Below are 23,020 nucleotides of genomic sequence, written 5' to 3'. Positions count from 1 at the left end.
CCCGCTGGCCTCAGACAAGTGGACAGCCACAGCCATTGACTTTTTCCTAGAACGGTAACAACTTTTGCGGAATTGGCCGAAAGGCCCAATTCTACGAAGTACTCGAGGTACTGCGTATAGTGTATACTTGGTATACGGATACCTCGCTGTCCAAGCTGGGTTATGGGTTGCCCTGACATTGGCCGACCCCGGTGGTCTTCGGCTCATTGCTATTTCTGGCTGCGTAACTAACTAGGTAAGCTTGAGGGCGAGCCCACTACTCCGATTCAGCCGCCCAACACGCAGCCAACCTCGCATCTTTTACTATATATACATTAAGCTGGGTCGGTTGCCGACAAGAGCGAGTCCGCCTCCGAGATGCCCTTCGACGGCAGAGATTCCCTAACGAAGACATCAGACGAGGGGCGGGACTAACAGCCCAGCTGTGGAGGCACAGCATGCGACTGCGCGGCTCACGGCTGTTACTAACCATCTTCTGACTAGGGATGTACTTCGTAGTCAGCTAGGAAATGCTAAAATTCAGGGGCTCTCAAGTTCATCTCTTACTTTCTCAGCCCCCCAGTAACATGCTGTCCCCGCCCGATCGAGTGACGACAACGAAAACAAGCGTCTGCCATCCCATCCCCGGCTGCATAACCCGGCAACATCAGCTTAAGATGTGTCCTAACGGATCCATGCCGGATCGTTGACGCCTTGGCAGCCACACCAATCAGCGCTGCACATGGAATGGCTGACCACCGAGGGGGCCTTCCTCGAAAGACCTGAAACGCCGTGTCGAGTTGCCTCATTTGCAATTTCGTGCTTCCCCTCAACGTCTGCCGTTTGCTACCCGCACACCACGGAGTCCCGAGACCCGCTAAACTGGCCCAAACCCCCCTGGGAACCATGCCTCCATGCCCGGGAAGCAGGCTCTTGGCCGCCCTCCCGACCAGCCGCACCCAGTGGCCCATCTTTGCAGATCTACCCGCCAAGAACGTACAAGAACGACCACCGCTCGACTCAGGGTCTTCAGGGGGCGGCCTTGAGGGGGCCATTTTGTCCCACCACTAACCGCCGCGTAGCCTTGGGGCCAACATGCATCTCACATGGTCCCCAGATAATTAACCAACACACGATTCATAAAGTAGCCCTCGAAGGAGGGTACGCCGCTCTGAATCCCCTGCAGGGGGGCCCACTTCTCCACGAAGAGTTGGAGGCTGGCTGTCTCGGAGCAAGGACAAGGATTGTTGGTTTCGCTCTACTCTATATAGTTAGAAGCCTGTGTTTCAAGACCTAACAACTCAATGCTCGAAGACGGCAAGACGCCAGATCGACCCGTTGCTCTCCATAACCGAGCAAACATCAGGCCATGGTCGTCTGGGGGGTGCCTGGGCTTGGCCAGCTTTTGGCAGATCGTGGAACGCCGATCCAGGCAAGGACGGCTTCGATCCAACGGCTGGCTCACTGCACTAGAGTCTCAAGCCGCTCCCCTACCCTGTCTCGCGCGTGTCAAGCAGCGCCCAGTCAACCGCCGATCAGGAAACGAAACATGGCCATACCAGCCCCGCGGTGTCCCTAGCAAGCTCACTCTGATAAAGAGCCCATATCACTCACTCTCTACAACCAAGGCCCCGTATATTGTAAATAGATAGATACACTAGTCGACTAGGAAGTTCATCCAGCATGACAATACACAGTAGCAGAGTCAGCCATCCTTGTCGAGAATGGAAAGTCTCCAGGGCAAATCCTGTCGAACCGATTCTAGACCAACCTTAGAATATGCCAAGTGTCATGCCTGAGCTTCCACGAGCTTCAACTTGACAGGGCATGCTTCCCTTCTTATCACTCCACACAACCCCACGGCAGAAACACAACATCACCAGCCCATCAAAGCATCCTGCCCCTGAAGGACGGAAAGACAGCGCATAACAACTTGAAGACAGCCAAGAAAAAAATGGTACCTCAGACGCCTACTTCATTCACATTTGGGTAATCATGAAGCAGCGCCCACATCCCCATCAACCCACCCACTCACATCAATTTAGGGGCAAGAACACACAAACAACAGCCACCTTTTATTTCACAACCATGGCAAGAAATAGCCCAGTACAGGCAACCTAACCTAATTCTATAAAACCGAGCTTCAAGTTCCCACATCGAGAAAAAAAAGTCAAGATATCTAAGAGTATGATATGAGGCCAACGCAAGCTACCCCGGACAGAAATACGTCAAAAAGAGACAAAAGTACCGGATGATGCCCATAAATCCCAACGCCATTTCAGGGAATGTCGCCCATGCCACTCCTCCACTCATAGTCCCTCCCAGGATGTGGCTGAGAATACACTGAAAGAGAAAGGCTCAGGTGAAGCGAAAAAAAGAGAGAAAAGAAAAAGGCGAGGAGGGAATGCAGACAAGTGAACCACATCTGCGATGGTAACTCTCAACTAGCAGAAAACACAACCCCCAGCCCCTGCCTAGCTTTTCATTCATCCCTCATCCCACATTCCCTCCCTGGTCATCAGTCCAACCCAACCCAACCCAATCAGCTAGCCACCCGAACCTGGCTTCCTTCACCCTGCCACCGACCCCACCAAAGAATAGACATCCAAAACAAAACGCTGAACGGTCTGTCTGTTTGTCTAGCTGGCTGCTCGTCTTTCATCACCGCTTGACATGCCCATATCAAATCAACCAAATCATGCTCGTTGTCATCACATCATTGCTGGCTGCTGTTGCTACTGCTGCTGCTGGAAAACCCAATCTCACCAACCCACACATGAGACTTATTTAGCAACCCGCTTGAAGGCCAACAAATCCGCCAAGCTCGCCAGGGGACACCCATGTTTCAGGAAGTCATGGTTGAGCAGCTCCTGAGCAGACGCGCGGCTCTTAACATCGACGCAAAGGCAGACTGACAAGAAAGCCTTGAGCTCCTTGCTCAGCTTCTCGGGCTTCTTGAGGCGAGGCGTGCCGTTGGTGGCGATGAGGTACAGGGCCTTGAGGGGCTCCTCGTTCAGGTAAGGGGGTTCTGACTCGATCATCTCGATGGCCATGATGCCGAGCGACCAGATGTCCACCTTGGGACCGTACTCCTTCTGCTTGACGACCTCCGGTGCCATCCAGTAAGGGGTGCCAACCATAGTGGCCCGCTTTGACTTGGTCTCGGTCAGTTTGGCGCAGAAGCCGAAGTCGGCTGGTGGAAGGTTAGCATGTGTCTTGTCAGGCAATCGTTTACGGGTCGGAGAACGTACTGATTTTGACGTTTCCGCGGGCATCCAGGAGGACGTTGTCGCTCTTGATGTCGCGGTGGATAATGTTTTGCGAGTGAAGATGGTCGAGGCCTTGGCAGGTCTATCCTAGATGTTAGCTGATGCCAAAACAAGCCACGAGAGAGATCAACGCACCTCGAGACAAATGGTTGAAATCTGCTCCTCCGTGATAATGGGGTTATTCTCAATGACATCCGTCAGAGCGCCACCCTCCATGTACTCCATGACCACCCAGAGTTCCTTGTCGTTGTCCATGAGGAAAGCGTCCAGGGAATTGACAATGTTGGGGTGCTTGTTTTCCCGCATGACAAGGATCTCGTTAACAATCAGCTCCTTGCGCGGCTGGTGCGCAAGGTCCATCTGTTTGATGGCAACCCGGTCGCTGCCGGCCCGGAGCTTGGGATTGACAGGAGCACCAGGTCTTGTGCCCATAATTTTGGCCACATACACGGAGCCAGACGCGCCTTGTCCGATTTTCTTCTGCTTGGCGTACAGCCTGTTGGGGTCGTCTTTAGAGACAACCTCCCTCAGTTTGGCCATCACCTCGCCCTCTGACATGGTCGACATGCGCACATCTTGCTTACGCTCCGAGGGAGATGGCTTGGCGGTTAGGGCGGCTTCGGCAGCCTTGACTGCATCCGTGTTGCCGCCAGGCTTCGAAACATTGAGGGGCTTTACCGGCGCGGGCAAGCGAGACGGCGGCTGCACTTGCGGTTGCCCGTTCGGACCACGTGCCTGCGTTTGGTTAGGATAGCGGGCGGCGGCCGAAGGGCCGTTGGCCTGGTCCATTCGGGGTGTCCTCTGCGTCTGTGCCGTGGGATCCCGGACTGAGGTGGAGCTATTTTGTTGCGCAAGAGGTGGGCGGGATGGGGCGGAGGACGTGCCTGGGGGTGCAGGCGCGGGCCGTTGTGCCCTGAGCGACTGGGCCTGGGGCGCCTTGGGAGCCGCTCGTGTTGGGTTGTACCGATCAGCTTGGGACGGAGGACTTGAATAACCGCCCCCAATCTCTTGTTGAGCAAGGGGAACTTTTGTCTTGGGGAGCGACGCATTGTAAGCCTCGAGTTCCCGGCGAGCCTGCTCTTCACGCTCAGCCCGCTGCCGCTCCACTTCTCGGGCGCGCTGCTCCTCCCGCATCCGATCGGCGGAGATGTAATTGGGGGACACGCCCTGCAGCTGTTGCATTTGCTGGTCCATCGCCCGAGGTGATGGTGAAGCAAGAGGCTGGGGTGACGGGCTTTGATAAGACCCCGGGCTGCGTTGGATGGGCTTCGGCTGTCGTGGCGGTGCGACGGAGTTGCCACTTGGGTAACCAAACTGGTCGTTCTGGAGGTTACTTGGCGATGCGACGGGCACCGGGCTGCCACCATACTGGTCCGGGTTTTCGGCGCGCTTCGTCATGTCCGAGTAGAAATCCAGGACCTCGAAAACGGCCTGGGGGTTCTTCTCCACATCCTCCTTGGTGATGGCGGACGAATTGAGTAACCTCGTCCATTCTTCCGGCAGCCCAGTAAACTGTCCTGTTTGGGGGTTGAACCCGACATGAACGGCGTGAGAGAAGTTGGAGGGGTTGCTGACGCCGCCTGGGCAACGGGCATAGATGCAGTCGATCCACTCGTACAACTCGTCGTCTGTCTTGACGCAAATACGTAGGGATCTCACGCTGCCGTCGTCGTCTCCTGGAGGGCCCGGGTACGAATTGGTCATGTTCCTCCTGATCTCAAAAACCGGGTCACCATTGTCATCGGGGATCCGATCGACGCTGACGACGTCTGATAGTTGGATCTTGTATAACCACTTGCCGTTCTCATTCTTGTGGAAGTCCAGAATGTCCTGGCGGAGGATGAGGTATCTGCTCTTCCATTGTTGGAACGGATTCTTGCTCGGCAAGCCGACATAGCCCTGCTTGATGATGCCGAGTCCCCCGGCACCCTCGAAGCTATTGGAGCCCTGCCGCGAAATCGGGAGGGCTATGGTGGATCCACTGTAGGTACTCGAGACTGGAGAAGCCACGCTCATGTTCGACATGCTATTTGTGAGGCTCACATTTGGCATGAGGCCGAGGCGAGGTTTATCTGTTGGGGGGCGTGGGGCAGGGCCGGGGTTCATGAACTGCCCGCTCGAGTAGACACTGAGAGACAGAAGATATTAGCATTGGTAACTTGGACGTCAGTCGCACCCCTAAGGCCGGCTAGCTAAGGGACTCAAGAGCCCAGCGACATTCTAGGAACGGAGAAAAGGAGGCGGTGTCAAGTCCATTCCGGCCAACTCGTCTTTGCCGCAGGAATGGTGTCCCCGGATCGCTCGCTGGCTTGAGGTTTAAGGGAATACACACTTATTATGCATCGACATTTTGGCGGTGATGTGAAGGTGCTGTACAAAGACGGCGTGTGGTGTGTGAGGTGATGTCGCAGCCCACCGGACTTAAAACCAGGTCTGCTAGCTATCAGCAAATATCGCACATAGTTGAGTTGGCAATTAACCTACCAAGCCCCAAGGGGGAGACAGAATCCCTCGTTGGAAAGCGGGAAGGAACGATACCAAATATCGAACACTGCGAAGTTGTATGTCGTCGCTGAGTTGTGGTCGGCGAAGCGGGTAGTGCAAAAGCGAAGCCAACGGTGATCCACGAACACAGAGTACCGAGTCGACAATGAATATCGCGTCGCGATGGATCAATCAGGCAGACGTAGTTATGGTACCAGCAGTCGGTTCACAGTCGAACACACGGCTGGCACAAGGCCGAAAGCAACATGTGTGAATTTCGACGGAAAAGTCGAGAATCGCCGCACAGTTCGCCCAGTTTGCCCAGTTCGTTTGTTTAAAGTCGATCGGGTTCGCTCAAGAAATGAGAAGGGGGATGGCGGTCAGTCGAAAGGAGGGCTGGAGGGTCGGAATTGTGGGTTATCTCGGCAAACGCTCAGGAGGTCGACCGTGCGCTGTATTGGACGGCAAGGAGAGGAAGGCAACGAGAGAATCAAATTCCTGGTGGGAAACGACCAAGGCTCGCTGTTTCAACTCTCAAATCACGAGACTAAGGCAAATGCTGCGATTAAAGGACTACCCGAGGGTGTGTTCGTCAGGAGTTGACAAAGAGACGGTTTGCTTCAGGGAGGTCGGGTGCCTGTGGATCGCTCAGCAGGGAAGGGCTGGGCGCAACACTGCAATGGCTCGGCTGCGCTGGGGGAGGAGGGGTAAGTTTGCAGGACCCACTCAGGCTCAGCTGTTGCAGACCCGGGGTCATGGTCGTTAGGAAGGTACGGTAATTATTCTGCTAATTCTATAATCAAGATGGTACCCGACTATGCGATCGTCGGCACCGAGGCAAGGCTCAAAGGCATTGGTCCTTTAAGCGCGGTATGTTGACTGCGGCATAGCGGCCTGTTTCAAACTCAAACTGAACGATCTGATGAAGCAACAGGGCTCTACAGCAGTCTTCGTATGACGGTCGCTTTTTAATAGATGCCTCGGTGCCTAACTTCCATAATAGTTACTGAGTGGGAAGTTGATGCCAATGCAGGCAGGTTCCTCCTATCAAATACACACATAGGGCTCGTCCGGACTTGCCAACGGTAATTGTTATATACAACTTCAGACGAGTTACATGCATGGTATTTCAGGTGGATGTTCAGGAGCAAGGTCGCCTCAAGGTCGCCTCCTTGCAGATAACTGTGTCGGGTTAGTTATGTGGGGCAAACGAAAGAAACTTCTAATCTAACCGTGTTTAATCCCGATGTGGTAAGGTATGGTAACTGCCAGTTTGTTTCTCGCGATTTTCTTACCTTCGCATCTCTCTTCAATTAACGAACCCCATTTTATCCAATGTTTGTATGACTTTACATACCACTTAGGTATATCCCAAATTCGTATGAATTACTTTGAATACCACCTTAACCTCTATCGCAATGAATGAACCTTGATGTGCCGTATATCTGGCTGGCAGCAGCGCATGTCAGAATATACACACCTCGTCGAGATAAATTAAAGCCACCGAATCCGCACAAACTGCATCTTCAAGAGCTTTCCCTCTCTCGTCCATCAACTAACCTGTAGAAAAGACCTCTCAGCAGGCCCGGCGGAGTAAGGGCGGCACTCCGGCATCACGACATTCCATTTTGCCTGAGCAGAACCCCGTTTCAGGCGGGTCGATCAACGGCCTCTTTTCGTAGCCAACATCAGGCCAACAATAACCAAACGAACAAACCCCCCGACACTCGCCCATTTTGAAGAAAAGAGCAACAAATCTAGAAACGGTTCGTAGTGTACAGCGACCACCCCTGAACTAGTTACTTCACAATCTCAGCTGAACGACTCGCCGCCCGCAGAATCAGGACCTGCACGCACGCACGCACATTGCCGCCCCCTCCACCCCCCCTTTCCGACAAAACTCAGTACTCCGTACTTGCACACAGTACACAGTAGGTGGTGGGCATTAGCCGCTCCCGAATCCGCAACCCAGCCAGTCCCGCACCGGCACGAATCAGATTTCGGGAGCAGCACCTCCATCCCCAACCCCCACCAGCAGGAAAACCAACCTGCGGTTGGCCGGATTACCCGCCGCAACGACGCAGCAAGATCGTCGGCCATCGTACCATACCTCCTCCTCCCCAAGCCCTCTTGCTTTTCTGCGGCGAGCCCTGAGCGAGTGATGACTGACTGCCTTGCTGCTCTGGTTGTTGTCTGTTGTTTGCGGCTTTCTTTCTCCACTTTTGCCGGGCCCCTTTTTGCCCCCCTATGCTGTATCCACTGTTTCCCTGGCGGTGGTGTTTCTGAAGTGCGGATCCGCTGTCGCAGGATCCTTCGTTGCCACTTCGAAAGTGCGAAGCTGAGCGAAGGCCCGCCCCCGCGGGCTCGCTTTTCTGTTTCCGTCTAGAATGGAAGACGAGACGAGACTAGATAACGGCGCGATGTTTTAGGCTATCGTGGATGTCTCCTTCGGCGGATATCCTAATTGGAATTATCGATATCTTGGCCGAATGTACAACTTAGAATCATTGAAGACGGAGCCATGTAGGTGAGTCCCAACGTCGTCTCCAAAGAAACGAAGGACGAAAGGCAAGGATAAAAACTGGAATGGTTTTGTTTCACGCGATTCTTGTGCGGGTATAGGCGGCTTGGCCTGCAGCATCGATGCATCGATGCATCGACGCGGCGAGGTGCCGCATCCTGCAGCTTGACATTGCATGGACACGGGGGAGATCTTCGAGATGCTACCGATGTCTCAGGCGGCTGGGTGCGTGAGCCCACGGGATTTGCTGCAAAGCATGGAATCCCGAGGCCATGCGCACGTAACAAGAAGTATGATTTCATGAGGCCTCCTGCGCACTTGTATTCTCAAGTTCCAACTGGGCTAGGAGTCAGGGGTTATGGTGGCATGGAGATGGCCCTTCTCCCTGCCGTCTGGAGAGCTCTATTGTGGTATATGCCAAGGGTGTATGTAGTTGGCAATGCGCGCTCAACCCGACCAAATAAACCGAACCATCTTCTGACTCCTCAACGCTGCTGTTCTTAACGGACAGTAACCTCCACCTCCTGCTGGCCCTCAAAGAGAGGCAGTTCAGACTCGATGTCCTGCCATGTCTTGGTGCCATCGACCAACGCCCGGATGGCCTCGATGATCTTGTCCTCCTCAGCGCGCACCTGCCGTGTGCTGTCACGTTCTCTGAGAGTGATGGTGTCGTCCTTGACCGTCTGGAAGTCGACGGTAACACCGAACGGCGTGCCCAGCTCATCGTTTCTGCTGTACCGCTTGCCAATGCTGGCGGACGAGTCATCCACACGGCTAGAAAGGCCGGCAGACCTGAGCTTCTGCGACAACTTCCGGACGGTGGGCGCAAAGTCCTTGTGGGATGACAGAGGAACGATAAGGACCTTCGTCGGCGCGACCGCGGGAGGGAAGGACAGGACCTAACGAACGAAGTCAGCTTTATTTATGCTGGTTAAATCAATGAGTAATTCACTTACACCACGGGCCTCATCGCCACCCTCGCTGGCTCGGGTCCAGTAGTTGTGCTCCATCAGCGAGTATAGGATCCGGCCAATACCGAACGACGGCTCGATGACGTTAGGTGTGTACTCGCGAATGTTTTCAACGCGCTTCTGCCACTTGATGGCCAGCAAGTCCTTGCTGACCTCGACGTTGCCGTCACCGACGCTCGGGACTTTGACGATCGCCTTGCCGTTCTCCTCCAGATCCTTAGCGAGCTTGCCGCGCTCCTCTTGTGTGGTAGCCAAGATGGCAGCCTCGATGGTCTTGCCATCCTTCTTGTAGAACGGGCCAAACTTCTTCTTCTCGATCTCAACTGCCCACTCCTCGATGATCTTGGGCTCATCCAGGCGCTGCCGCACAATCAGGGGCGCACCGGTCTTCTTAGCGTGGACAGACAAGTCGTAGGCGCTCCGGTCGGCACAACCAACACACTCCACCCAGCCAGTCGAGGTGAGGAGCTCGGCGTCCCAGCAGTCGCAAGCGTAATGGGCCATCTCGTTGGCCATATGTTGCCTGAAGCGGATCTTGGACTGGTCAATGCCGATCTTCTTGAGGAAGAGGTGGATGCGCGCTAGGAAGTAGCCAAGAGTCTCGTTGTCGACCAGACCGTCCTTGACGGCTTTCCCAACAGTCTGCTTCGTAGTAGTAGTCTTGCCGGACAACTGGACGTGGCGGTCCAAAAACTCAAGCTCGATATCCTCGACTTCGTGGAACCGGTGGTGCTTCTTGTGGCCCTCGGGGTCGACAAAGTGCTCGATCTCCGCCATTAGGAACTCCCGAACACGTAGAAGACCAGCCCTCGGGGAAATCTCGTTGCGGTAAGACTTGCCAATGGAAGCAGAGGCAAAGGGCATCTGGCCAGTGTTGAACTCAAGGAGCTTGGCGAAGTTCAAGAATTGGCCCTGGGCGGTTTCCGGCCGGAGGTAGCCAGGTGTGTTGCTGCTGGGGCCAATGGCCGTCTGGAACATGAGGTTGAACGCCACAGGAGGGCTGGGCTGCTCACCGGTCGCGGGGTTCCTGAGGTCGTACTTCTTGATGAGCTCACCCAGCTGGTCGCCATTGTAGTTGTCGATCTTTGCTAGCACCTCCTCGTACTCCTGAACCACAGCGTCATCCAGCTTGATGGCCTCCTGGCCCTTGGCCTTCTTCTTCTTCCTCTTAGGGTCCTCCGCCTTCTCCTCTGTCTTCTGGCCATCGCCAACCTGTGCCAGGGCCGCCTCGGACTTCTTGGGGCCATCCGCCTTCTCTTCCACCTTTTCTTCCACCTTTTGGCCGCGGGCCTCCTTATCACCCTTTAGCCGCGACTCCAGGACATCCTCCACAAAGTGGTCGGCACGGAGGATCTCGCCGTTCTTGGGGTCCTTGCACATCCAGTCCGCAAACTTCTCAACGTGGCCGCTAGTCTTGAGGACCTCGTGGGGTGTGAGGACGGTACAGTCGACCTCGAGCATGTCCTCCTCGAGGATGAAGTGTTTGCGCCATAAGTCGATGATGTTTGCCTGCAGGGCGCAGCCAGGCGGCCCGTAGTCGTAAAGGCCCGAGACACCACCGTAAATCTCGAACGAGGGAGTGTAGAACAAGCGACGGCGCAGGAGGGATTCGAGGGCCGCCTTGTCGAGGGGCTGGCCCTTGAGGGTGGTGGCTGTCGTGGTCATATTGGGCGTTTTCTTTTTTTTGGTGGGCGAGTACTTTTTGAAAGCGTACGATCGCGGGGTAGAAGGAGCGAGAGCTGTGAAGCCACGAACTGGAAACCTAAAGACCCTTGGGGCCGTGACTTTGTGAAAGTTGAGGGCAATACCAACGAGTGGTGAAAAGAGAGGGGGTCGCAGAAAAGGCTTCATGAACTTTGTTACAGTGGTTGCTTTGGCCCAACCAGGTGAGTCACGGCCCTTTTAGATCCTCTTTTTCACCGATTTCATACCCGGGAAGCTGCTTGCTGCGCCGATTGAGGGGACTCTGCATCTCGCCTCCACACTCCAAGCACATGCGCACACACACTACTGCCGGAAATTCAATTAGCCGCTAAAACTGCCCCGCGACAGGAACCAGGCCCGGGAACGCGCTCAGGCCTTAATGAGGGGCAATCAGAATCCTTGTAAGTTTTCAGGGTACCCCTTGCACTGCATGGATTGGGGATTGGAGCCAAAAAATTTGGGGCGGCTCCGATAGCAGCAATTCTTCTGCGATAACAAACAGCAGCAAGAACAGCAACAAGAGACAAGTTCGCAACGATGGGTTCCGGAAGAGGATCGTCTGGGAGCTCCTTATCTCTCAAAACATCGAATAAGCTGAAACGTAAACAGCTCTACGTTCAGCAAAAAAAGAACACGAGCAAAGCTCGCCACGAGGAGCGACACCGAAGGCGCAGAGAAGAGGCCAAGGACCCCGAATTGAGGAAGCAGCGGCTCGAGCAGAACCAACCCACGAGCATCGACAAGAAGAGGATATGGGATGATGTCGACGACGACACTCTCGGCGCTGTTGTGGATGTTGCCCAATTGAAGCGGCGGCGCTTGGAAGAGGCCGAGGCGGCAGCGGCAGCAGAAGCAGACGGGGCGGTAGAGGGTGCTGTGGAAAACGACGACGATGTCGACAGTATGCTTGGGTCCGACGAGGAGAGGGATGGGGAGGACGACGACGAAGAGCGCATGGAGAAGCAACGCCAGCGGGCACAGAGACAACCTAGCGTCGCTCCATCAACCGTGTCCACGAATCTCGACCTCACTCCAGATGCCCTGGCCGCCCAATTCAAGTACCTATTTAGCGACGAACCTCCCGCGATGCCTAAGATTCTCGTCACTACTGGACTCAATGGGACAATCCATAAGGAGGCGCAGGATATTGCCTCTGTCCTCCCTAATGGTGGGCATCTCCTAAAACCGCTGAGCCACGATTCCGTGCTAACATTGCGTCTAGCCACCTACATCCCCCGGAGTGCTCATCGCTATGGTCACAAATACAGCGTGAGGGAGATTGCAAAGTTTGCCAAGAGTCAGTCCAGCCTCATCCCTCCCGGCCCCAGACGATCACTAACACGCTACAAGACCGCGGATACACGGCGTTATTGGTGGTGCATGAAGATCTCAAACGGCCAAGCCAGCTCAGCGTGTGCCATCTCAATGGCGAGGATGCGCCGCCCGGGCCCACCCTTACTTACACCATCCGGAACTACCAGCCAGGGAAAGCGATTCTCGGACACGGCAACCCCACCAACCACTATGTAAGGGCTTCCCTCCCATCTCCCTCTTTCTTCTCAGCTGCTAACGAACATTAAGCCCGAACTCCTTCTCAACGGCTTCAAGACTCCGCTAGGTCTGCTGGCGGCCAAGTCCATGAACACACTATTCCCCCCGAAACCCGAGTTGGCAGGCCGGCAAGTCTTGACATTACACAACCAGCGCGATTACATCTTTTTCCGCCGGCATCGGTATATTTTCCGTGAAGCACGGGCAACGGAGAAGAATGTGCAGGGGGCGGACGGCAAAGAGATGGACGGTGTCAAGGGGATCCGCGCCGGGTTGCAGGAGATTGGACCCCGTAAGTCACGCCCACGTAGTTTTGGGGGAGACAGACGCTGACATTTTTAGGCATGACCCTGAAACTCCGCAGAGTCGACAAGGGGATCGGAAGGGCAGGCAGTGAAGGCGACGACGCCCTAAAGTGGGAGTGGAAGGCGAAGATGGAGAAGAAGCGGACGCGCTTCAACCTGTAGGGGGAGATGAAAAGTGTGATACCCGGGGATGTAATCTGTATGTACGTGTTCGATCTGAACTATATACAACCAAACCTCAGCAAGCAAACACCACATAGCCAAGTTACTCTGGCACCTGCTTGAAGACTATGAACATCCAACCCCCAGCACAAAATCCAGCGTGACCCTCTGCTATCATTTCCTCATTTCCCCTTTTGTACTGCCTTCTGCCCTGGCGTTTGCCCCTTCGTCTGCTTCGCCCTCTCATCCAACATGATCACCGAGTATCTGTCTACAAGTCAGCAGCCAATTCCTACGTGCAACCGCCAGCCACACAAAGAGAAAGAGGTGTGAAGGAGGGAAGGAGGGAAGAAAAGAGCAGACAAACAACTCAACAGGTGAAAACAAAACCAAACAAGACCTACGCAACAATCCCCCCCACCGCAACCACGACCCCCCCCAAACTCCCCCACCCCCCAACCCCCTTCCCACCAACCACCCACCCCAACGCCACAATCGCGCACGTCTTGACATGCCCCACGACGGTACTCGACACGGGTCCCGCGCGCGCGACGATAAAAAACTGCGAGATGTTGATGAGCCCCGCAAACCCCCCGCTCAGCGCGATCAGCGCCCAGCGGCGCGGCGCCAGCGCGCCCCACGCCGCGGGCCACGTGTCGGCGAAAGGGATGGCGTACAGCAGCAGGGCGGCCGACACGGGCGCCTGGTTGAACAGCAGCTGCATGCTGGAGAGCTGCAGCCGCCGGTGGTACGCGCCGATCCACACGGTGTAGAGGGAGGAGGCGGCGGTGCCGGTGAGGGCGAAGAGGATGCCGAGGGGGGTTGTGGTGGTTGGGGTGATGATTGTGGTGAGCGGGCTGGTGGTGGGGGGGAGGGAGTCGTAATAGGAGACTAGGCCGACGCCGAGGCAGGCTGGGATGAGGGCGAGTATGGCGCGTGGCGGGAGGGTGGCGCGATAGAGGAGGTAGTTGAGCAGGGCGACGGTGGGGGTGAGGAGGATGCGGGCGATCTGGTAGAAGGTGACGGTGGAGAAGGCGAGGGAGAGGTTCGGCAGGATGACGTTGAGGGACATGGCGAGGGAGAGGGGGAGGATGTCGAGGAGGGGCACACGGCGCGGGACGAAGAAGGCCAGGGCCGGGCGGGAGAGGACGAAGAGGGTGAGGAAGGTGATGAAGAAGTGGAAGCAGGCAAAGGTTAGTTGAGCGAGCTTGAGGGAGGGATCGGAGAAGATGGCTTTGTTGGTGAAGACCTAGTGAGGGATTAGTGGTGGTTGATAATCAGGTAGAGTGCAGAGTCGTTTACAATGCCTATCGTTGCGAGGGTGTTGATCACCATCCAGACCAGACCCGAAGCGAACGAGCTCTCTGGCGTAGACTCCTCCCCACGAGTTTCCTTTGGAAGCAGTTCATTCTTCTCATGACCCCCGGCGGACTCTAAATCATCTGACAGCCTTTGCTTCTCTTCATCGTTGCCGGGATGGTTGAACCGGGTTATTCGAGGGTTGAGAGATGAGAGAGACAGGGCCGAGGGGACCTCTTTTCGGTCCGACATGTTGAGACTCGCGTCAACTAGTGCTCAAATAAAACGCACTTAGATAGTAACCTGCCATGGGGGGGGAGGTAGGCTTTACATCCAACCCCGCCCTCGACAGAAGTAGTGGTAGTAGCGCTTTTACATAAATCGCGGGTGAGATTTCAGGCCACATCAGCCAAGCCGCCGTTCAGTCCCAAATGGGGCGTGCCGAGCTCGCCCAAGGAGGTTACCTGTCAAAGCTCGCAGAAGTGGTGGGTCCGGTCCTTTTGGTATAAGATGATTGGCCGTCAGAACAGAACTGCAAAACCTCATTCATCCTTCATGTGTTTCTTCGAGATAATTGGAAGTTAGTGATTCCTGCGCATTCCCGTCTATCTCTGTTGCCTGCTTCGCCGAACACCATTACATATATCCCCCCCCCCCCCCGTTCCAGCGGAGATGGTTCCTTATCCGAGAGTAGTGCCTGGTCGTTTGTACGAGCTTGCCAAGGGGAGTGCCCAAGGCGGCCATCTTGGGCGATACACCCTTCTCAAGCATGTCAGACGTCCTTAACACCTAGTTGGACGAAAGAGGAAGAGGAAGCCGAGCAGAAGGTCAAGGAAAGAGGAGGGGGTAGGAACGGGGCAAAAAGTCAAGGGAGGAGAAAAAAGTAAAAGTGAGTCAAGGACAGAGAAAGAGGAAGAGGAAACCGAGCAAAAAGTCAAGGGAGGAGAAAAAGTAAAAGTCGAGAGAGAGAAAGAAAATAAAACTGCGGGAAAGGAAGGGAACCTACGTCCTTGAAAGTCCGTCCGATCTCCTTGGCGGCGGCTTTGTCATTCTCCAACGCCGCATCGAGCAGGTTTCGGAGCTTTTGCTTCCCGATGGGGTTCTCTAAACCGAATAGTTTGCCCTTCATCGCGTTGATGTCACCCGTAGCCACAGCTAGGTTCTGCAGGTTGCCCCAGTCGCCTAATGCTGTCGTCGACCGGCCGGCAGGGCTGTTTTCAGGGGGCTCGTAGTTTTCCGGCATGCCCTCGACGAATTCGTAAACCGGGTCCAGATTGATGTCGGAGGGGTAGAGTTCATGCCATCCCGTGAACAGGTTCTCTTCGGTAATGGTGGGTGTCTTGATGAACTGCGTGGCGGCTTTCTCGTCCGCCTTGGGCAGTTCGCCCGTGCATGCGGTTTGCAACAGCAGCTTGATTATCCGGAGCTCAAGGACGTGTTCGGTTTGGAACTTGGTATCTTTGGCCATGTCTGACGCTTGAGTGTAAATGACTCCTGGGTCATTGTGGATGTCGCTTGCTTTGCTACGATACAGTCAGTCGTGGCCGCCCTTTCTATAGGTTGTGGAGGGGTGGTCACTGACCTGAAGCCGCCCTTGAGAAGCATTGTAGAGAGCCCGGTACCAGGGCGGAAGAGGTAATCCCGGTTTTGGTCGTTGCCTGTTGGATACGGACGCGAGCGCCATTCGAGTGTGCGTTTGGTCGTCTTCAATTCCAATTTGTATTTCCTTCCTGGCCCCGTGTGCAGGGAACGGGAACCATGCCGTGTGTTCCTCCCCAAGTTCCTCTGCAAGGCACTCCAAGTCGGATTCAAGCCCATGGTCTAGTTCACAGCACCTAGACCATTGTGATTCGTCAGCAGAGAAGTCAGAAGTTGGAACGGAAAAGTAAATGACAAGGCAGGGAGCTAGGTAAGATGTAGGCGAGAATTTTGGGCAAACGAAACAGGGTAAAGACATGTTCAAGACAAAAGACATGTTCAAGACAAAAGGGACAGGTGAGGGATAGAGGCAGGTAGCGAAAAAAGACAGGTAAAGATAAAGAAAAAATCCTATGCCGATTTGGTCTTACGTTTGAAGCCTGTTTTCGGCGTAAAGCGGATTGCTACGAGCCGGATGATATTAGCCTACAGCAACAAACCCTCTCTCTTCGATTCACAAACTTGTACGGCTCATTTTGTTCAAACCATTCCTTTCTCTAAGCCGTAGAGTAGCCGCTTTCAAAGGTAGGAGCGATTGGTTATCAGCTTAAGGAAAGGAGCGAGCTGCAGATCCAGCGGATCACTGGCCTATAGCTGCTCTTTAGCGATGATGCCCTGGATCTCATATTGGGCAAGATCTGTAGCGAAATAAAGCCGGAGCACGGGGTGTGAGTTGACAACACTAGTCCTATGGGAATACAAATAAAACACAAGTGATTGTGGCACGGCTAAAGCCTCGCAAGCCTTGTAAGCCCTAGTAAGTGTGAAGCGAAGCTACCATCCATCTAGCCACCGTATCCACCCAACCGGGCCGACGACCGCCCTCGCCGACCACCGGATAAGACAACCAGCCATCGCCCAGGGCCGTTCGCCTACTGGCTCGGGCTCGGTCGGCGGCTACGATGGCTTTACTACCCTGGTTGCCCAGCTACCTTACCGATATTGTAAGTACTGGGCTGTGGATATAAGGGTTGTAGGTACGAGGGTTGTAGGTGCGAGGGTTATATAGTTCCTTTCTCGCTTCTTCCAAGTACACAATATGCACATTCCAGGGCTCTGGATTGAAGCTTCGCTTCAATCAAGCAGGGGATGGGTGGTTACCTTGGCTCACGGTGTTGGTCTAGTCCACGCATTTGGTCATGTCGCTTAGGTCAAACCAGCGGGGGTGCCAAAGTGACGAGAGAGCGGTAAACGTGGTGCCCAGCTCACGCCTAGGATTGTGAAAGGTCTTGTGCAGCGCCTCGAGCCTGAGCCGAAGTTCTTGGTGTCGTCTGGGTTGCCGCCTCGATCCGGAGCGTCGGGGTATTCCCAGTCAATGTCGGCGCTATCATATCCGTAGGTGTCCAGAAATTCTAGCATGTCGTTGGCAAATGTGTGACGTATGCCACGATCAAAAGTCATGGAAGGGATAAGGAATAACATGAGGGAATGACACACTTTTGGGTCCGTATGTGAAGTGATTCCATTCAGCTAGCTCGGTTAAAGCGCTGATTCCACGAGCCCAGTGTTCCAAGACGGAAATCCTTTGATGGGTGGTGTAGGGTAGGCAGAAACTGATTCCGCAAGTACTCGTTGTTAGGTACCTAAACAAGAAGTAAAAGGGACACTAGGTGACTTGGAGGAGAATCACAGGCGAGACTTTGTTCAATTCCTAGCTAATCTCATGGACTCAGAGGTCTCGAGGAGCAGATAGGTACTTTATTTCGTCATGCGTCCGCCACAGAGTCGCCACCAGAGCATTTGGAACCTCCCTTCCTTGTAGCCAAGCACTCGATGTGGCGCCTCGCTCATGGACGTGTAATTTGCGCCGAGTGCGATTGCACCGGACGGCACCGTCACCGTGCGTAGCAACACCAGCTTTCACCGGCCACAGTGTTGCTCCGAGCCTCACCCACAATTTCTCAATAAATTCAAGTGCAATGAACGATGAATGATTTATTCATCAATCCTCCTTTTCCATCCACGACACGGCGTTTATTGCCTTAAGCCGGTCCTCAATAATAAACATGTTGCCCCGCGCCATCTGGTCGAAGATTCGAGCCCCCCTCGTCAGACATTCGAGATCGCCTTTTAAGATTTTCATCATGGCACTCTCTTCCAGCCCCAACTCTCCCTGTCGTCTCCACAATTGGCATTAACGCACCTCCACAGACGCATCCCAACCTTGCCACCAGTGCAACGAAATCTACAAGTATGGATGCCGATAAGAGGTCCCGTGACTGGGCTCGTCGGAAAGCATACGACGAGGCGTTCCTCAAAGCTCTCGACCAGCTCTCAATCCGCGACCCCGACCGCCTCCGGAAAGCCTTTGTCGCAGCCATGGAAGCCCAACCCATCGACCCATCCTCTCACAAGTTCAATCTAGGTTGGGAAAAAGATGACGAAGGGTACCGGGGGATCCAGCGGGTCCTCGGCGGCTATGACTTCAAGATTGACTCCCCCTGGGGGTTGGTGTTGTACCGCACCGCGTACGATGACGAGGCTGCCTGGCAGCGGATAGTCACCGGAATCAAGTGCAATGTGGAGATATGGTTACAGGGCTGGGAGGACATGCTTGAGCGGCACCAGCTGGTGATTATGGACGACCGCTCACAATTCGACGGCGCGACTATCGACCAGGTACGCGACCATTTCCGCCGGTGGTCATTGGAGGAGCTGAAGCGCAATTGGCGGCACCCACCTGTGCCCGAGGATGTTCTCGCCAGATTTGACTTCGGGTACGATGCCAACAAACGGGTACACGTGGAAGGCCATGAGCCTGCGCGGTACCACTTTTGTTTGGTGGCCGATGCTCTGTGCCTCGAGTCTGTTGAGTGGATGAGGGATAGGGCCGTGGTGAAGTTGGTCGACAAGAACTGGGAACCTTACGAGTACAACCCCGACCAGCTGCTGAGACTGGGCAAAAGGGGAGAAAAACGTGCCTGGGAAGGCGGTGTCACAGACAGCGGGGAGGAGGAGGTGGGTTGGATGTACATTGAAGCGAGCAATTACGTTGACATGCAAGATGAGCTGGACAACGACGTCCTCTTCTGGGATGAAATATATTTGCGGCCACCTCAAACGAGGTACATGGTTGTGGGTCGCCCTGGGGTTGACCCCACGTTCCCAACAATGCCAGGATTCTGGCGGAGAACCAGGAAGTCCTAGAGGGAGGAGGCGGCGGTGCCGGTGAGGGCGAAGAGGGGAGGGAGTCGTAATATGAAACTAGGCCGACGCCGAGGCAGGCTCTGGAGGAGCCTGGTTGGGAAGGAGGATTGGCGAGCAGCGAATTTGAAGACGTGGGGTAGATATATATCGAATCGTGGGGCTATGTCGAACTTCAAGGTGTTTTACAGGAGTGGGCCGACAACTGAGACCTAGAGGTACCCAGTGGGGGGCGGGTCGTCAGCGAACGATAACTTCAGAAAAAAATGCCGGGGTATTGAGAGAACAAGAAAACAAACATGTAAACAAGTACCATGTTGTGTGTGAATATATGTCGGAGACACTTGCGGACAGCATCTTTTTGAACTCGAATGATGGCGCTCTCGAGGCACAATAGCGATTGGTGGACATGGCCCTTGCAGTGATGAAAACCTGGCAAGGTGGGGGGTATTTGATCGTAACGAAGATGTCACAAGGTAATAAATTTCACTTGGTCGCCTCAAGGACTTCCATCCCATTGCCAGGGGTAACTAACCTGGGTACATACCTAAAACCAGGAACGAGCACATGGCAAAAGCAGACGGGCGCCTTCTCTCGATCTGCGTTGGACGAGGGGCAAAATCCAAATCCAATGGGTCCAAGAACCGTCTTGCCGTCGACTCTTCACGGGCTGGGCGGGCTGCAGAGCGTTTTCGCATTATGTCGCCCTGAAACAGCGACCAATTCCGCTCATTGCCGTTTTTGGCCACCCTCCGTGTGATTGCCAGGCTGGGACAAGGTCAACCTTGGACTTGGCGTACAGTGCCGTTCGGAACTGGCGATTCGGACAGAACCAACAATTGAGAAGGTTCGTCGAACTTGACACCGCGTGAAATAGTCAACATTCCGATTCCCTGGGTCCCCTCCCTCCTTAGGCCTTCCTCTTTCAGCCAGCTCAGGTCGCTCCAACCCTTGTAGCGGGCGTACACGGTAGAAAAATCACATGCGACTCTGCGGCGTCACACTCTTTTGAGAAGCATGACTGTTTCGGGTGGGGCGACGTCGCCAATTGGGGTTGCCAATGGTGAGTGTGTCTCTTCGCGAAACGAATCTAGAAATAAAAGCAGAGATGGAGGAAAGGGATTTTAGTCGCAATGATGCTGACTCAAGTTCCATGTTTGTTCAAGGCTTCCGCCGGCCGAATACTTTCTTTGAGGACTACGGCATCTGGAAGGAGGCACCCGTGCTCATCGGCACCACCAACTTCGAGCCCCGTCCCGATGTCAAGAACATCATGATTACGGGAGGGGCCGGCTTCATGTACGCCCCCTGGACATGATTCGGCCGTGTGCGGAGTGGCTGACCGCGTGCGTGCTAGAGCATGCTGGCTCGTCCGGCACCTCACCCTCACCTACCCGCACGCCTACAACATCATCTCGTTCGACAAGCTGGACTACTGCGCCTCGCTCAACAACACGCGCATCCTCAACGACAGGCGCAACTTTACTTTTTACCAGGGCGACGTGACGAACCCGTCAGAAGTGGTCGACTGCCTGGAGCGGTACAACATCGACACCATCTTCCACTTCGCGGCCCAGTCGCACGTCGACCTGAGCTTCGGCAACTCGTACGGTTTCACGCACACCAACGTGTACGGGACGCACGTGCTGCTCGAGAGCGCCAAGAAGGTCGGCATCCGGCGCTTCATCCACGTGTCGACCGACGAGGTGTACGGCGAGGTCAAGGACGGCGACGACGACCTGCTCGAGAGCAGCATCCTGGCCCCCACCAACCCCTACGCCGCCAGCAAGGCCGCCGCCGAGATGCTCGTGCACTCCTACCAAAAGAGCTTCAAGCTCCCCGCCATCATCGTGCGCAGCAACAATGTCTACGGCCCGCACCAGTACCCGGAGAGTACGCACGCACCCCACCCCCCCCCCCCCCTCCACTCCTTCATCATCCATACTGACCCCTGCCCCCCCCTCCCTCCTCAGAAATCATCCCCAAATTCACGTGCCTCCTCGCACGCCACAAACCAGTCGTTCTGCACGGCGACGGCTCACCCACACGACGGTACCTGTACGCGGGCGACGCCGCCGACGCCTTCGACACGATCCTGCACCGGGGCCAGCCCGGGCAGATCTACAACGTGGGGTCGCACGACGAGATCAGCAACGTGGCGCTGTGCCGGCGGCTGCTCGCCGTCATGGGCCTCGCGCAGCATGGCGACGACGACGACGCGCACGACGACGGCACCTTCCGCCGCTGGGTCAAGTACACGCACGACCGGCCCTTCAACGACCACCGCTATGCGGTCGATGCGACGAAGCTGCGCGGGTTGGGGTGGGAGCAGAAGACGGGCTTGGAGGAGGGCCTGCGTGTGACGGTTGAGTGGTATCGCTTGTTTGGGGAGCGCTGGTGGGGGGATATTACCAAGGTGTTGAGCCCGTTTCCTGTCGTGGCGGGTATGGAGGTGCTGTCGGATTCGGAGCCCGTGTCGGATAACCCGCAGGTGGCGGCGGCGGCGGTGAGTCAGGGGGGTGGGAATGGGGCGGTGGGAGGGAATGGTATGGTGGGAGGGAATGGTGCGGTGGGAGGGAATGGTATGGTGGCGAATGGGCTTGGGGGACACCACCACGGGTGAGTGCATTTACACAGTACATACTTCGTAGGAGGTGAGGGTTGTTTATGTGTCGGATTGTGCGACGCGCACGCTACGTAAATATGGCTTGGGATGGCGTTGGGTTTGGTCACTGGCGGGATTGGATAGCTGATAGCAAACATCCAAGACCCCCTTCATTCGGCGGAAAGTGTTCCATGGAAGGTCCCGAGCGATTTACCGCGACCCGAGGGACCGGACCGTGGCTGAGTGGTGTGGAACAGGCTGCCAGCACAACGTGGCTCGGTTTGTACCTCGTGTGTCGGATCCGTCTAACTAACTGTCCTGCTGTGCACACCGGCACCGAGCGGCCTTGTTAACCTGGTGGTCCCACCGGAACGGTCAGGGCACCTCGTCATATGACACTATGCGATGGGCCGAGACGTGCTTATTTCACAAGGCTGTATTCGTGCGGACAGTGGCCCTATGACCGGGACCCGACCCGATGCGGTGTTGGTCGACGACGCTGTGAACGTGGAGTCGCTATTCGTAGTGTATGGGGGTCAGGGAGGCATGGGGTTGGGGGAACGGGACCGGTCTGCCGGGCCTCGATGTGCGGCAACGGCCGAGCCTCTTGGCAGGACTGGCAATTTTAGCCATGCTCGCCTGCGTCAAGCGAAGGAGCAGCGTCTGGAATTGGGTGACTGGGCAATCAGCTTGGTAAGAGATCGGTTGGACGCCACCCTCCCTGCGCACTTTATCCGCCTTTTGGGCAGTTTCTCCCCGAGGCGCGCGCAACAAGCCGTCGGTAACGGTCGAGAGCCGAGCCGGATGAGAACAAGAGCTCTCATCCGCTTGGATACCGGAATCTTGCTGCGGCTCCACCCCACCGCAGGGACAAAAAACCCCGGCGATTGGGAGAGAAGCCAGTCTTCGATCTGGGCCCCAATTCCCAGCGCCGTGGGAAGGGGTCAAATTTACTGATGAGTGCGTTTGTCGTGGCAGCGTTTGTTTGGATACCGGAACAAACCCCATGCAGCTCCGGTGCCCCGTCCCCGGTGTTCTCGGCAACCCACCGAACCATCGCGTACCGCACCCACGGCACCGTATCCACTGCGCTGAATGGTTCGGGACAAGCCGCTAAAGCACGCACGCACGCTCCAGCGAATGCCAAACGGCGCAGGGCGGGGCCCGCTCTGTTTCGCTGATCTTGGACCGGTTCGGACGGCGCAGCGATGGCACGGCATGCGTGTCCGCGCTGTCGGGTCGGATCTGCTGGGTCGATACCGTGAGGGGGGAAAATGTCCTTTTTCTTATTCTTTTTGGGAGCGGGGGGGTTGTGATGCTCGCGGGAT

General features: G+C 55.5%; 9 protein-coding genes across 9 annotated transcripts; 3 read left to right on the top strand and 6 right to left on the bottom strand.

Annotated features, from left to right (window-relative positions):
• Positions 1 to 174: 174 nt before the first annotated feature.
• On the bottom strand, positions 175 to 1,158 carry F5144DRAFT_169802 (uncharacterized protein). Its single transcript, XM_066782604.1, has 3 exons — positions 547 to 1,158; positions 470 to 490; positions 175 to 381 (listed from the first exon to the last, which is right to left on the bottom strand). Exons 1-3 carry the CDS (start codon positions 1,032 to 1,034, stop codon positions 315 to 317), a joined length of 576 nt encoding a protein of 191 aa, XP_066644480.1. The 5' UTR covers positions 1,035 to 1,158; the 3' UTR covers positions 175 to 314.
• Positions 1,159 to 2,762: 1,604 nt separating this feature from the next.
• F5144DRAFT_600955 (kinase-like domain-containing protein) lies at positions 2,763 to 5,264 on the bottom strand (the record flags this gene model as incomplete). Its single annotated transcript, XM_066791114.1, has 3 exons — positions 2,763 to 3,172; positions 3,231 to 3,330; positions 3,384 to 5,264. 3 exons carry the CDS (start codon positions 5,262 to 5,264, stop codon positions 2,763 to 2,765), a joined length of 2,391 nt encoding a protein of 796 aa, XP_066644479.1.
• A 3,489-nt stretch (positions 5,265 to 8,753) lies between these two features.
• Positions 8,754 to 10,889, bottom strand: F5144DRAFT_591421 (uncharacterized protein; the record flags this gene model as incomplete). Its single annotated transcript, XM_066790272.1, has 2 exons — positions 8,754 to 9,152; positions 9,210 to 10,889. 2 exons carry the CDS (start codon positions 10,887 to 10,889, stop codon positions 8,754 to 8,756), a joined length of 2,079 nt encoding a protein of 692 aa, XP_066644478.1.
• A 297-nt stretch (positions 10,890 to 11,186) lies between these two features.
• F5144DRAFT_610980 (anticodon-binding protein) lies at positions 11,187 to 12,992 on the top strand. Its single transcript, XM_066791679.1, has 5 exons — positions 11,187 to 12,096; positions 12,151 to 12,225; positions 12,279 to 12,454; positions 12,510 to 12,771; positions 12,822 to 12,992. Exons 1-5 carry the CDS (start codon positions 11,466 to 11,468, stop codon positions 12,944 to 12,946), a joined length of 1,269 nt encoding a protein of 422 aa, XP_066644477.1. The 5' UTR covers positions 11,187 to 11,465; the 3' UTR covers positions 12,947 to 12,992.
• Positions 12,993 to 14,725, bottom strand: F5144DRAFT_610979 (uncharacterized protein). The gene is made up of 3 exons (XM_066791678.1): positions 14,249 to 14,725; positions 13,429 to 14,195; positions 12,993 to 13,213 (listed from the first exon to the last, which is right to left on the bottom strand). The coding sequence occupies exons 1-3, from the start codon at positions 14,495 to 14,497 to the stop codon at positions 13,129 to 13,131; spliced, it is 1,101 nt and encodes a 366-aa protein (XP_066644476.1). The 5' UTR covers positions 14,498 to 14,725; the 3' UTR covers positions 12,993 to 13,128.
• Positions 14,726 to 14,881: 156 nt separating this feature from the next.
• F5144DRAFT_546326 (uncharacterized protein) lies at positions 14,882 to 16,063 on the bottom strand (the record flags this gene model as incomplete). Its single annotated transcript, XM_066787406.1, has 3 exons — positions 14,882 to 15,034; positions 15,252 to 15,768; positions 15,828 to 16,063. 3 exons carry the CDS (start codon positions 16,061 to 16,063, stop codon positions 14,882 to 14,884), a joined length of 906 nt encoding a protein of 301 aa, XP_066644475.1.
• Positions 16,064 to 17,041: 978 nt separating this feature from the next.
• On the bottom strand, positions 17,042 to 17,620 carry F5144DRAFT_566618 (uncharacterized protein). The gene has a single exon (XM_066788563.1). The coding sequence runs from the start codon at positions 17,363 to 17,365 to the stop codon at positions 17,090 to 17,092; it is 276 nt and encodes a 91-aa protein (XP_066644474.1). The 5' UTR covers positions 17,366 to 17,620; the 3' UTR covers positions 17,042 to 17,089.
• A 162-nt stretch (positions 17,621 to 17,782) lies between these two features.
• On the top strand, positions 17,783 to 19,293 carry F5144DRAFT_169572 (uncharacterized protein). The gene has a single exon (XM_066782603.1). It carries the CDS (start codon positions 18,137 to 18,139, stop codon positions 19,088 to 19,090), a length of 954 nt encoding a protein of 317 aa, XP_066644473.1. The 5' UTR covers positions 17,783 to 18,136; the 3' UTR covers positions 19,091 to 19,293.
• A 947-nt stretch (positions 19,294 to 20,240) lies between these two features.
• F5144DRAFT_487257 (uncharacterized protein) lies at positions 20,241 to 21,710 on the top strand (the record flags this gene model as incomplete). Its single annotated transcript, XM_066785598.1, has 3 exons — positions 20,241 to 20,386; positions 20,445 to 20,980; positions 21,061 to 21,710. 3 exons carry the CDS (start codon positions 20,241 to 20,243, stop codon positions 21,708 to 21,710), a joined length of 1,332 nt encoding a protein of 443 aa, XP_066644472.1.
• Positions 21,711 to 23,020: the final 1,310 nt, after the last annotated feature.

The sequence above is a fragment of the Chaetomium tenue genome (assembly GCF_020726465.1).
Source record: "Chaetomium tenue strain MPI-SDFR-AT-0079 chromosome Unknown F5144scaffold_3, whole genome shotgun sequence".
Taxonomy (NCBI): domain Eukaryota; kingdom Fungi; phylum Ascomycota; class Sordariomycetes; order Sordariales; family Chaetomiaceae; genus Chaetomium; species Chaetomium tenue.
Note: the sequence above shows the minus strand (reverse complement) of the source record. Positions and strands in the feature narration are given on the sequence as shown.

Bases quoted from the DNA above. Each gene is read 5' to 3' on its own strand.
- F5144DRAFT_169802 (XM_066782604.1), bottom strand. From the start codon at position 1,034: ATGGCCCCCTCAAGGCCGCCCCCTGAAGACCCTGAGTCGAGCGGTGGT. The intron at 491-546 runs GTAAGAGATGAA...CTGACTACGAAG, and splicing joins GTTACTGGGGGGCTGAGAAA to TACATCCCTAGTCAGAAGAT. The intron at 382-469 runs GTTAGTAACAGC...TGTCTTCGTTAG, and splicing joins ACATCCCTAGTCAGAAGATG to GGAATCTCTGCCGTCGAAGG.
- F5144DRAFT_566618 (XM_066788563.1), bottom strand. From the start codon at position 17,365: ATGTTATTCCTTATCCCTTCCATGACTTTTGATCGTGGCATACGTCAC.
- F5144DRAFT_610980 (XM_066791679.1), top strand. From the start codon at position 11,466: ATGGGTTCCGGAAGAGGATCGTCTGGGAGCTCCTTATCTCTCAAAACA. The intron at 12,097-12,150 runs GTGGGCATCTCC...CATTGCGTCTAG, and splicing joins TGCCTCTGTCCTCCCTAATG to CCACCTACATCCCCCGGAGT. The intron at 12,772-12,821 runs GTAAGTCACGCC...TGACATTTTTAG, and splicing joins GTTGCAGGAGATTGGACCCC to GCATGACCCTGAAACTCCGC.
- F5144DRAFT_610979 (XM_066791678.1), bottom strand. From the start codon at position 14,497: ATGTCGGACCGAAAAGAGGTCCCCTCGGCCCTGTCTCTCTCATCTCTC. The intron at 14,196-14,248 runs GTAAACGACTCT...ATCCCTCACTAG, and splicing joins CCCTCGCAACGATAGGCATT to GTCTTCACCAACAAAGCCAT. The intron at 13,214-13,428 runs GTGGGTGGTTGG...ACTTGTAGACAG, and splicing joins TGCGCGATTGTGGCGTTGGG to ATACTCGGTGATCATGTTGG.
- F5144DRAFT_169572 (XM_066782603.1), top strand. From the start codon at position 18,137: ATGGATGCCGATAAGAGGTCCCGTGACTGGGCTCGTCGGAAAGCATAC.